At 37.2% G+C, this 13241-nt stretch overlaps 1 protein-coding gene across 1 annotated transcript in view; it reads right to left on the reverse strand.

The window, feature by feature from the left end:
* Galntl6 (polypeptide N-acetylgalactosaminyltransferase like 6) overlaps nucleotides 1–12334 on the reverse strand; it is a 1066425-nt gene extending 1054091 nt beyond the window's left edge. Inside the window, 2 exon segments of the mRNA XM_028889258.2 lie at nucleotides 11375–11681; nucleotides 12107–12334. Coding sequence (XP_028745091.1) covers nucleotides 11375–11681; nucleotides 12107–12219 — 420 coding nt within the window. The 5' untranslated portion in view covers nucleotides 12220–12334.
* Between the last annotated feature and the right edge of the window lie 907 nt (nucleotides 12335–13241).

Below are 13241 nucleotides of genomic sequence, written 5' to 3' on the forward strand. Positions count from 1 at the left end.
TGCATGTGCCACCACTGCCCAGCTATAATAGTCTATTCTTAAGTGCTACTCATAAACAACTTTGTTCTCTTTGAAAGTGGACTTGTAGACAGGTGGGAGGCTCAAGTACCAAGCTGGAGCATCCCTGGTCAAAATCAAATAACGTGCTTACACTGGTCCCAATTGGTTAGTGACATGGGTGTTATCAAGATGTGAGAGGAACCAAAAGAGACACAGAAGGAAGAGCTAGTTAGTCATCAGTTGATTTGAAACAAAGATACCATACCGAGTGCCCCAATTATCATGTTCAGACCTTGACCTTAAATGATAAATGATAGTGTCCTTCATTCAGAAAAGAGATTTGAAATGAGCTCAGAGGCTAGAAGAGGGTGATGAATTTAATTCAGAAATTTTAAATTTAAATTATCTAGATTTATAATTTTGGTTATTTTGTGTATACTTTCTTTGGAGAGAAATATCAATTAATAATAGTAATTTAGGAGACAACTTACATTTACAAACAAAATCATGAAGAACAGTGAGAGATGCTCAGGAAAACCTCAGAACAAGAAGTAGGAATTGCTCAGATCCCCTCCACAAATATATTTTTAAAAATACCTAAGTAAGAAGAGGTATTTAGAAATTGCAGTTATTAAAAAGTGTTGACTCCTCACTTGGGAGCACAGGCAATTCTCTGTGTTTCCTTATATTTCTCTCTCCTTATCTGTGGTCATGGGCTTAGTTTACATGCAGGTATGTTATTCACTAAAGGAAGATCTATCTAGAAACTGGAGATACATCTTAACTTACTTTATTCCATTTAAAGAATAATTACAAAGATAACTGTAATAGGCTATATTTATACAATGTCAATTTCCTAAACCCCTAAACAACTTCAGTTCTTGTCATTAACATGTAGTCTCTTCAGAATCCAAGAACCACAGATCTTCATGGGACAGACCAAGTCATGATGAGAATCAGGTCATTACACTCATGTGATGAGAGCTCTACTAACTTCTGAAGGACCAATTTGCAGAACCAAAATGGAGCAAGGATAAAGAAGACCAAGGCTCAGCTGTACATATTTCTTTCTCCGCTGCATCCAGTTTATTCTCCCCTAAACCAAAAGGACAAATTTAGGGCCACTGTCCCTTTTTCCAGTGTATAGTGACCAAACATCCTGTTTGCTTTTCATCTCTCCTTTTCTCTTTAATCAGCTGCCTGGGGCAAGAGACCAGGACTAATCTTCCAGGTTTCATTGCGCCAAGCTTTTGTGCAAAGCCTCTGGTTATACTACTGCTGTGGGATGTTCTCTATGCTGTGAATGTGTTGCTCTGATTGGTTAGTAAATAAAGTGCTGATTGACCAGTAGCCAGACAGGAAATATAGGCAGGACAAAGAGAGAGGAGAATGCTGGGTACAGGAAGGCGGAGTCAGGAAATGCTGCCAGCTGCTGCCATGAGAAGCAGATGTTAAGATACTGGTAAGTCACAAGCCACGTGGCGCTTATAGATTAATAGAAGTGGGTAAATTTAAGATATAAGAACTAGAGAGCAAGAAGCCTGCCATGGCCATATAGCTTATAAGTAATATGAGCTTTTAAATGATTATAAGTGGGCTGCAGGACTATGGGAGCTTGGCGGGAGTCAGAGAGAAACTCCAGCTACATACTACTGTGTAAAGTACATGTGTAAAAATGTATATGGTTAGAAATTGAGGAGGGCAGTCTAGACAGAAAATTAGAAGAAGAGTTTGTACAGTGAAGCCTGAAGTTTCAGTAAAGGATTACTCTGATGCATTCCTTTTCTACTCCATCCCTTGTTTCAAACAGTTTTGTTTTTCCTGGCTCCACTTCCCAACTGTCTTTGAGAAACATTTCTCTGTATTTCATATGTTAGAACTCACTATCTTTGCCTTGGAATGCCAATGATCTTCTAAAACGTATTTCCCCTCAGCTCATGAAAGAAAATTCAAAAGTTCCTTCAGAATTTATGAAGGAGGAGCAGACTCATTCCATATTTGTTAATCTAACACTATTTTGTTGTATTACTAAAATGGAGAAATGTGTACACACTATAGGATAGAAGAAAGTTTATTTCCCACAAACACCTAGGTTTTTTTTTTTTTGTTGTTGTTGTTGTTTGTTTTGTTTTGTTTTTGAGACAGGGTTTCTCTGTAGCTACAAACACCTAGTTTTATACAGCTTTCCATTTCTCTTTCCAACATACTTTTTTTTTCTTGGAGGCACTAAAAGGGGGAGTTAGATACCTATTCATGGTCATGTGACTCAACTGCAGTTTCAGAAACCATCATTCTTTTTTCCTGTCTTTCAGAAACAGAACAATGTTGTTAAGGCCTGTGAAATAATGCTACACTCAACCCGGAAGACATTTTCTAAAAATAGTCTATGGTCACTCAGATTGATGCTATGACATAATTATGAGAAGATTGTTTATTTTCATGAGGGCAGAGCACACATTCAGGACATAATACCTAGTGGAAATACCAGATAAAACCAAATGTGTGTGTGTAAAGGGAGGACATCAATGTAGCATTCACTCCTGAATGTATATTCTGGGATGAGTTTAATTCTTTGTTGGAATGTAATTAGCTAAGATACATAGAAAATCTAGTTTGTCCTAGCTACATGGTATAAAATCCTTTAAATGAAGTAACATTATTTCTGCATTGGCTATCCAAGACTAAAATGAGTGAAACAAGAATCAAAAATCACTTCAAGTCACATTTTAAAACCCACCATATGTAAAGTCAAATGAAGGCCATAGATACAGTTTCCCCTTTCATCTACCTGTTTTCTGGAAGTCAAATGTGCTAGTGTAATATAACAGCAAACATGTTATAACAGCAAACATGTTACTTGGGTAAACAAATGCATATATTACCTAAATTTAACCTTTATGTCAGCTTAACTAAGCATTAATAGTCATATAACCATTTTATAAATAGGATCTGTGAAAAGAAAACTGACTTAGCGGAGACCACACAACTAGTTAAGTAATAGAATTGAAGCTGAAAGCCTATCTCTTTATTTTCCCAATGCTCAGTTATTGTGCATAGTTTATAGTTACTACATAAAAGGTCTTATGTACATTGATTTCAGAATTTCAAATGTAGTTTCAGTATATCACAAATAGTATATACTATCAATACTTGATACTGGTAGAATAATCATTACATGATAAATAAGTTCTTTTGTCAATCTCTACATTTGTACTAGAGAATTGTAAGGTTGTATATATCACATGTTTACTTCAATGATTCAAAAACATCTATCACTTTTTCAAACAATTTTTGAAGATCAGTGAATGTTATTTCAAGGTTTATTATTAAAGTTCTTTTTATCTTACTCTTATTATAAACATACTATGATATTGATTATTGATATGTTATCTTGAATTTCTTGGTAACTTAATCCTACTGTTATCTCAATTTTGTAATGAATGCTTCCAAATCCCCAATTTCTACATCCTATACTTAAATAGACTTTTAGTTTTCACTTTGACTCTGAGTATCTGGTTCATGTCTCATTGCTTTTGACAGATGGCATATTGACTTATTGATAAGATGGTTATGAATATAGAGTTGGGCTACAGATAAATATTATAAAGCATTAATATGCTATATTTTCTAAACTCTGCTTAGAATATACATTAATTCTAAAACAATCTAGCCTTGCTCCGTACTACAGATGTGAAAGTAACCTTTCTTATCGAATAGCAAGCTAGAACCAATTTGTGGCAGCATCGTGTATTTTCCTAAGAGTCATCACAGAATTGTGTGCAACGTGCACATTATGTATTTTATCGAGGGTAAACAGATAAATAAAGCTGATATGCTTTATTGTACCCTCAAAACATTTATATAATACATGAAGTTTTTCAATAAAATTAATGGTTGCTCTAAAAGCTTGGAAAAGTTATAGGATGTGAGTTGCTAAGATTTGCTTAGTATTTTCTAGGTATCTAAAAATGTTTACATAGGAATTCACTTAATTTCCTCAAGTGCACCTTGATGAAGTAATCTCTGAGTCTCAAAATTATTGAATTGATATTCAAGATGGTAACTTGGGCCAAATGATGTACTGTTGCAAGGGAAGTGTCTGATGCTTGAACTTAAAAGTATATGAAGCCCACCTCACACTAATTCTAGCACCATACAATTCACTTAGGTGGGTGGGTCTCCTGGCAACCTTTGTTGATTACATGGCCACTGTGCCCAGACACTGTTATTCTCTCCCTTTCAAAATGTGACTTACTCAGAAAGAAAATCTTAGTGCAATGACTCTTTCTTTATTCTGTAAATATCATTTGTATTTCCAATGAACTCTTTAGAAAACCAAGGATAAGCAGAATGCAGAAGGCTTTATCCACCCTTTACCTCTACAAGAATAAAAATTTTATAAAGTAGCTGTAGTATACTGATAATTTCCACCTGGTTTTTACTTTATTTCTGTCAAACAATGTAATGTTTTCCATGACCAAAAGTTAAAGAGGAAATTGAAATGTAGCTCTTGAATTCTTAGTAGTAATCAACATGAAAGGACACCTGAGTGCGAGACACAGACTTTATTTTTCAAGGAAATTGGGGTACTTTGTCTTCTCTCTCTTTTTAAGTTTTGTACTAAAATCTTTCACTTTTAAATTATTTCAGAACAATATGTTAAAGAGAATTTCAGAGCCAGGCAGTGGTGGTGGTGCCTTTAATACCAGCACTTGGGAGGCAGAGGCAGATAGATCTCTGTGAGTTCAAGGCCAGCCTGGTCTACAGAGCAAAATCCAGGACAGGCACCAAAACTACACAGAGAAAAACCAGAGAGAGAGAGAGAGAATTTCAGTGTTTTGTGATAAACAATAAAAAATAAAATGTCAACAACTTATACTTGAGTGTTAGACAAAACAATGAAAAATTCCTATTTTCCAGATCCCTTTTGTTTATTTAACAATGCTCTATAACAGATTTAACACATCAATGGCATTGCTCTTCTAGTTCCTCTTGACAGGGAGAAAAACATCTGTAAACATTTTCTATACAGACACTAATTACCTTGCTAAAGGCAATGATTGCTTATATATAGTCACAGTATGAATAACAATAATCTCTACCCCTTGTGCCTACTTCTATGTCCTTCAATATGTTAAGCATTTAAGTTGCACTGTATCATTACAATAAAAGTATCAACACACTCATTTTTTTTTATAAAAGAGTTGGTCTGAGGGAGATCATGCAATGTCAAAAGTCACAAAGTGCTAAATTAGGCAACCAGAATTTGAACCCACGTAATTTGATTCCAAAGCTTACATAATGCCCTACTAAAAGAGAATGAAAATTCTATGGAAACTGGTATCTCTTCCCCTTTTAAGTTCATTTATACTCTACTACTGGAAGAATGTCAAAAAGAAGGGGAAATAACACCCACTGCATTTAAACTTAGATGACAGCCTTGTCAATTTGGTCATTTTAATATGATAAAAATATTCAAAATTATTACAATAATTGCCTCTGGCTTTCTAGACTTCAAAATCTGAAATACTATCGTATTCATACTTGGACTCTTGAAATTAGTTAAAATCAACATTACTGGCCCTCATTGAGATACCAATACTGCTTACAACAGTTGGTAGCTGCCAGCACACTCTGTGGAATCCATAGTTATGACAATGATATTAAAATTTGAGTCCTCTCATTTATAATGTGTGCATCCTCTAGCATCTTCATCCTTTTGTGATTTTTCTCTTTTGCTAAGTAGATGCGCGGATTTCCAGAGACAGATGCATTTGCCAGGTCCTAGAATTACATTAACCATATTTAAATGGTGCTTCAGGTTTGTCTAACAGTCTATTACAGATTCAACACAATGGAAAAACAAGGAACTTCAGAAGTTAAAATGTGGTTGAAAATGAAATAGTTGGGTATATATACAAGTTTCATAGTGAGATCATGTGTGTGGTTGTATGTCTGAGCGCATGCATGCTGTTAGGTGAGTATGTGAAATGAGTACATTTCAGTTGAGAGTATTGCTAATCCAGCCCTCATTCTTCATCAATAATATTGGAAGTAAAACCTTAATATACGTTTATCCTTTCTCTGCTACCACCTTATGAGTTTATCACAAAAAGTCATTATTATAGTAACAGAGAATGGTGAAGGAAATGATATGGATCCTTTGCAGATAACTTATCTCTCTGTAAACTTTAAATTATGCATCTAGAGTATCTTCTCCATCACACATGATTTTTATTTGGTCCTTTCTGCTGCCGTTCAAGCATAACAGTTCCACCTGAGGAACATCTTGGAATCCAAAGCTTTATTGTGTGTGAGGTAGAGTGTAACCAATATCTGGTTAAGGTTGGTTTATTTTTCTCTTCTTGCTGTCCTCTGAACGTCCCATACATGTTTGTTTCTACATGAATACTACTGCAAACACACACACACACACACACACACACACACACACACACACACAACACACGAAGATCACAACCTCGTCCTTTGACAGGGCTTAAGGATCCTGAATATGCTTTTCTCAATCTCTTCACCATCAGCAAGCCAAGCAAGGAAAAAATCATTGCATCACAAACATGCCCACATCTCTTTCCACACAGGATTTTAAGTAAGGAAATTCCTCTTTCTTTGATTCTTAGCTTTTGCTGTTAGGTAAGTCTAGATGCCCCCTTGATGATCTTCATTGGCATAAAATATTTATGACGAGAAATGGATAAAAATCCCTAAAGGTTGTCATGGCTACTCTGAACAATTTACTCAGTGTGCTTCTGCATACATCTTAAATTACTTTTTTTCATACTTTTCCTTCATATTCCAGCTTGACTCCATTCCTATTACAGTATAACATATCTGAGAGTATTTGATGCAGCCTAGCATATGTGACTCAAAATGAGAAGAGGAAAATGAAAAACTATTTCATTTTTTGTTTTTTGCTTTTTTTTTTATAAGATTGGTAGCAAAACATGGTACTTCACATGGTCTCCCATAGGGAAATGGGATGAACTCATCATGTAATGACTTGCTGTGTCATAGGAAAGAATCAAAATGTTTGTTACAGTGCTATCCTATAGTGATTTTGGAGGGATTTTCAACAAATTTTTAAAAATTTCCTTACAATCTCTAATTTAAACTCCACATTACAGCTCATTAAGAACAACTCAGATCATTCCACATGTATCATACTAAAAGTGGAATATGCTGGTACAAAGTGATAACCATTAATCTTCATTTCCTCTCCTTAGCATTTCCAATATCTAAAAAGTTTTATGGGAAAAGGACACACAGTTTGTTCAATTTTAGTGATTAACGTAAGAAAAGACTGCACAAAACAGTTTGTATATGCTGGGTACTAATTATCTGATGTGTTTATATTAAAAAATAAAAATTAACACATGCACATACACACTGTGGAAAAAAAATAATATTTCCTGCCAAAAAGAAGACTTCCCTTAAAAGAAGAAAGTGGTTAACATTGGATGAGCTAGGCAAAGTTGAAGATTCTTCAGCATCTCTTTCAAGAAAGGATATTTTGTGCTGGAAAATGAATTGAAGCATCACATGTCACATAGTCGCATAAGAAACAGGCAATTCCCTCACAAAAATTCCCCATCCCAGAAGGTAATCTCTTGGGACTTTATGCATCTCATTATATGTCAGACAGGACAGCTCTATGATATAAACATAAATTTGGAAATTAAATAATAAAGAAAGCCCATATATCCAAAATAAGTGTCTAGTTTGGGAATTTTTGTTTTTGTTTCTGTTTTTTCACATCTGCCAGAAAACATAGCACAAATATAAGTTTCCATAAATTATCCATTCTGAACAGTTCTTAGAAATGCATGCTTAAAAATTTATGGATTTTACATTTTTATTTTTTAAATTGCAAAATTGCAAAAGCCTCTCCACATTGTGAACACAGTCTTGTGTTATGTTTGCAGCTCTTACTTCCAACTTAGTTGTAAAGCTGAGTAATTTCTTGAATATTTTAAAAAATAAAAATGTTTAGGGGAGTCTTCCTACATACACTTGAGTGAATGATAACAGAAATGTGTATAATATTATAAGGAGAGTCAATATAATAATATTATACACATTATTGCATTATTTTACATAGCATCCAGTTACACAGCTTATGATCCGAATTTGTAGCTGAGCTTAATGCAATCTTAACCAGATTAAGCATTTCACATGTTTAAAATGAAAGAGAAAATGAAGATTTAGCACCTAGCAATCACATATCAATCTAAATATCATACTTTCAATCAATAAACTGTTATTAATTGTACTATACAGATATATTATTTAAATAACATAATCGAGATAGTTTTTTAAATAACAACAAAAAGAGAAAATGAACAAACCAAGTCAACTGAAAGCAGCAAATATCATAATATGCAAAAACATGTAAATAAATACCTTAAATCTTAAAAAAATGCCAAAGATTAATTTTAGATATTTTATTTCCACCTTGCTTACATTGTTATCAATATTATTTTATCAGTTTTATTTGAATTTATGATGTAAAAAGGGAAGCCACAAAAAACCTTTAGAAGAGCAATTTGAGAATCCTTATGAAATTGTTTCCTTCCTCTTTGGCATTAAGCAGAGTTATGATAAATGCTGTATTTAAGATAAAGCTACAATAGGCATAAACAATTTGTAGTAATAGAGTAGAATGTATTAAATACCAAACTTCAAAAAGATGAGAACAGTTTTCTCCTGTGTCTTACATATTACCTTCTTTCAATTCATCTCACATGCAAAATAAATACAATTTAAATTAGATATTAGGTAGAAAGAGTGTTAGTGATGTAATCTGGCAAAAAAAAAAAAAAGGAAAAAAATAACTGGACATTTGAGAAAGATCCCAATGATTTCATGATATATAACTTTCTTATCTTGAGGTATTTCCCTGCTGCTCAGTGTAATGCTGTACTTATTTAACCCCACGTAGAGTTATTCACACTATGAACAAGGAACACTAGTGGTCCCGCACACCACAGCTGTGAACATCCACCGACGCTTATCAGCATGTGACGTGTTCTGAATAGCCTCAGCAGTTATCACCATCAGCGCTACGTTCGTGTATCATTCTCATCCTCAGCATTTTTCAACACCAAGATGAAAGTAGTAACCCATGATTTCTCAGACTGTCTTTTGAAAATAAATGGCTGAATTTCAATAACACGGTTTACATTGGTCATTGAGAACCTGTGTGCACAACCAAAGGCATATAAGTCACTAATATTGAAGTATAGGCACATTAGCCAAGTATTACATCCCAGTATCACACTATGAAGTGTGTGTCATCATACATGACGTTTTGTTCAGCCAAACCTACTAATGACTTAACTTCTACTCATCCAAAAATTACATAGTGATGTAACATTCCATATTGGTTTTTTTTTTTTTTTTAATCTGCAAGAAAGGGAAAATTGCGAAATTTGTTATTTGGATTAAAGTACTAAAGTACACAGGAATATTTATCATAAGCTTATCAGTATTCTTCTTACACAAACTTGAAAACTTTTCCATTGGGTTTTTATATTGCAAGATATCCATCGGAGGTATCAACATTTTTCTCGGTGCTGCAGGAAACTTTCAGAAAGTACAACTAGCTGCTTTTCTACCACTCAAACCTTTCAGCTCCATCATTTTGTTACTGAAAAGTGAGTATTATCTTCATGTCACAAGAACCAAAACCAGGTAAACCTCTCTGGAGATCGGGATCATTCACAGCTGAAATGTATTTTTTTTTTTTTTTTTTTTTTTTTTTTTTTGCTAATGGACAAACACCTTTCTCATTAAACCTCAGAAGCAATAGCCAAAGTTAAAGTTGTTAAGGTCTCATTAATAAGATTAATTAATTAGAGTTTCATGTTAACCATCCTAGCAAATTATTCAGATTTTATTACTAATTAGTCCATAAAACATTTTCCTAATTTGGTGGAAATTTTGATATTGATACTACTTTTAACATTACTCTGCTCCGAATAAAAGACTGGAAAAGTAAGTGATCTATCATGGGGAGTCACAGCCAAAGTTTCCATCCCCTCTGGATTTATTGGCATGACACAACCCATAATACTTCAATCTAAAACTAAATTCTGTCTAGAAAGTATGATCAAAATCAACAACTAAATGAAAGTATGTCAGTATTTTTTCCCTCAAAATTCCAATGCACTAAAAATTCAAAGCACAGAGTTTTCTTTAAAGTCCAGAAACTTGCAACAATTTCTCATAATGAAAAACATCAGATCACTTCCATATAAGTTACAACCATCTACTCACTGGATAAACAGAAAGTTAAACTTTGCTTTCTATAGGAACAAATAATCAATTACCATTAATACATATTACTGTTGTCCAGAAGTGGATTACTGAGCCTCTTCTATGTGTGAAAAGCACATAGAATACAAGGGTGATGACCCATGAAATTAAGAATATAAATATTCTAGGGCAACGCATGGTACTGACTTGGAAAAGTATATGGTTTTCATGAAGTAGACTGCAATTCCTTGTTCAAACTTTCAAACTTTTTTTTTTTCAAATACAAGCTGTATTTACTAATCAGAAGGAACTCAACAGTATTGACTTTCATCAGCATTTTATGAAGGATATTTGGCATTGTTAACACTCTATGAAAATTACTTGGACATGGGAATAAGTCATGCTGCAAACATATTCATTATAATGGTTACATGCTAAGTAGAAGAAAATCAAAATATATCTCTGTGCATTGTTTATCACATAAAGAAAACCTTTTAGCAACAAACATGTCAAATGTTGGGGAAAATTGCCTATACCTTCTTAACAGTTGCCTCTACAGACTACCACACCACATCAGCAACAGGGGAGACAAAAGACACACTTTAAGTTTCCACAGGATAAGAATGCTTTGCTGAGCAAAAGAATTAAAGTTAAGAATACAGCAAATAAGGAACTGGTTTTGGAAAACCACTTTAAGATTTGAATAACTTCATTGGCCAGATGTTCTTAATCTAGACATACACACAAGACAGCAAGCAAAAACCAAGCCCTGCAACTGAACTTGTACCAAACCCACTTCTGCCTCCCAGAAAAGGCAGCTGCCTTCTTCCCTCTTCAAGTCAAAAATCAATCTGTGACCAACTGGGAGAGAATACCTTTTCATCTTGACCTCGGATGCTTCTTTCTCATTTTATGTTCCATTCACCATGCCACTGGCTGGGAACCAGGACCTGTTCAAAGCCCAAAGTCCCCTGAAGTCTGTAAAATCCGTCCTATGAGGACTTGGGAGAAATGCCCCACACCTTTCCCTCACTTGCCCCCAAGGCAGGGTGCATACCTAATCCAACCTCCTGCTACCCTTACCCTGGCTGGTACTTACCTGATGCTCCGCAGGTTCTGCAGATTTCACGAGGTGTTTATCCTTGTACAAAGACCAGAGACCAATATTGGGCAGGAAAATTAAAGCCACAGTGAATAACAAAGTCATCTGCAGAAACCTCTTCTGTTTCCTCTTCATTGCAAATGGTAACAGTGGAGAAAAGTTAGAGAAGTCTCCCTGCCTGCTTCTTGTGTTTAATGTCAAAGTCCTTTCCTCTCTCCTGGGCAGCACCAGAAACTGAGGGGAAGCTACAAACTTTTGTTGCGTGCTCAGCACCAATCTGCAGGGTTCAGAGGGAGTTGGCCATCTGCAGAACAAACACACAGTTACTTTTCTCCAGAAAATTATGACGACGGCATTATCTATTGGCTTAGAAATAAATGACTCAACTGAGGAAATCATTAAGTCTATTGACCTCCATTAATATAAAGCAGTGGAGTAAATACGATCGTTTCATAGAATAATGATAATTTATGAGGAAGTCAAGAGCATGCTAGACATGTCAGCAGTAAATAGGAGGTGTTTTTCTGTCGCTGTTTGCCCACCATCCCCCGCCCTTAGAGTGGGAGGTCCGGGATGTGGAGTCGGAGATTAAGATCAAGAACTGAGTGGGAGGGAGTGGCTTGGTCGAGTCAAGTGTCTGGAAGAATAGTGTCCACTTTTGACATTGGAACATCCCCTTCCTTATCTTCCCCAAACAGCTCTTCCTTTGCTTGCCTTGGGATAACCCACCTGAACTCAAGTTCAACTCCCTGTGGAGCCAGCTTGCCAGGCAGGATCCAGGGACACCATAACCAGGTCAGAACTATGTTTGAAGAAGGGCTCACAAACTCCTGGATCCTCATATGCTGTCAGACCGACCACTCCTCTGCGGGCAGCATCTAGGCGACCTGGGAACCTGGCGAAAGGAGGCTACAGATGTCAGCAGAGTCCAGCCAGGAAGTGCAGGCGCAAAGACGTCCCTTGTCCGTGCAGTCTAGGGAATGAGATCCTCAGAGAAGTGTGCTCTCTGCCCATCAATCTCGTCCCCTTCCCCTGCCGACGCTCTCACGCTCCACTGTTCATGTTACCATTCTTTTCCAGCCACTGAACGAACCCAGCGAACCATCCCCAGCACCTCCAGGGCAGTATTTCCGATCTCCTCTGCACGTCAAGGGACGGATGGCGGGCGGGCGGCAAATGCCAAGTGTGACCCGGCTTTAGAGGCAAGTGGGAGAGGGCGCGCGGAGGATGAGTGAGGATGGCGAGAACGCGCGTGGCGCTGGCACCCAGGCGTCCGCCTCCCTCTGGCTGTCGCCTGCCTGCTGGCGACGATACTGGTGCCTACCACGTGCGGGAGCCTAGGGGCCGGGAGGGGAGGGCGAGTCGCCAGGAAGGGGTGGCCACTGCCTCGCGGCTGCCAGATGCTATATAAACAAACCCAGAGGCTTAGGTGGAAGGGGGTGGGAGGATGAAGACGCTGACGGAGAAATCGATTTGCAGCGCTGGGACTAGGGGATCCTCTTTTTCCTCGGGTAATCTCGAACCGGCAGGGAGACCGGTTCCCCCTCGGAGCTCACCCGAAAGGCGCCAGGCCAGATATTCTGGAGTCAAAGTCGCCCAGAGCGGGCGGGCAGTGGGAGAATTCCTCCATGGTACTGGTGGGATCGCAGCGAGGCAGGCGCGGCGGCGGCAGCGAGCAGAGGCAACCCAGTCTGGACCGGTCCCCAAGAGGAGGGTTCCCCAAGAATGTGGGTCCTGCAGCTCAGGCCAGGTACGTTGCGTGGAGGGGGGGGGGCAGAGGATCCCCACGCTGGACCGGCTCTCTAGCTGCTGCAGCTTCCAGAGAACACTATGGAGAGCAGAGGCAGCTCCACTGGAGTCGGCC

The sequence above is a fragment of the Peromyscus leucopus genome, chromosome 17 (genome assembly GCF_004664715.2).
Source record: "Peromyscus leucopus breed LL Stock chromosome 17, UCI_PerLeu_2.1, whole genome shotgun sequence".
NCBI classification, from domain to species: Eukaryota; Metazoa; Chordata; class Mammalia; order Rodentia; family Cricetidae; genus Peromyscus; species Peromyscus leucopus.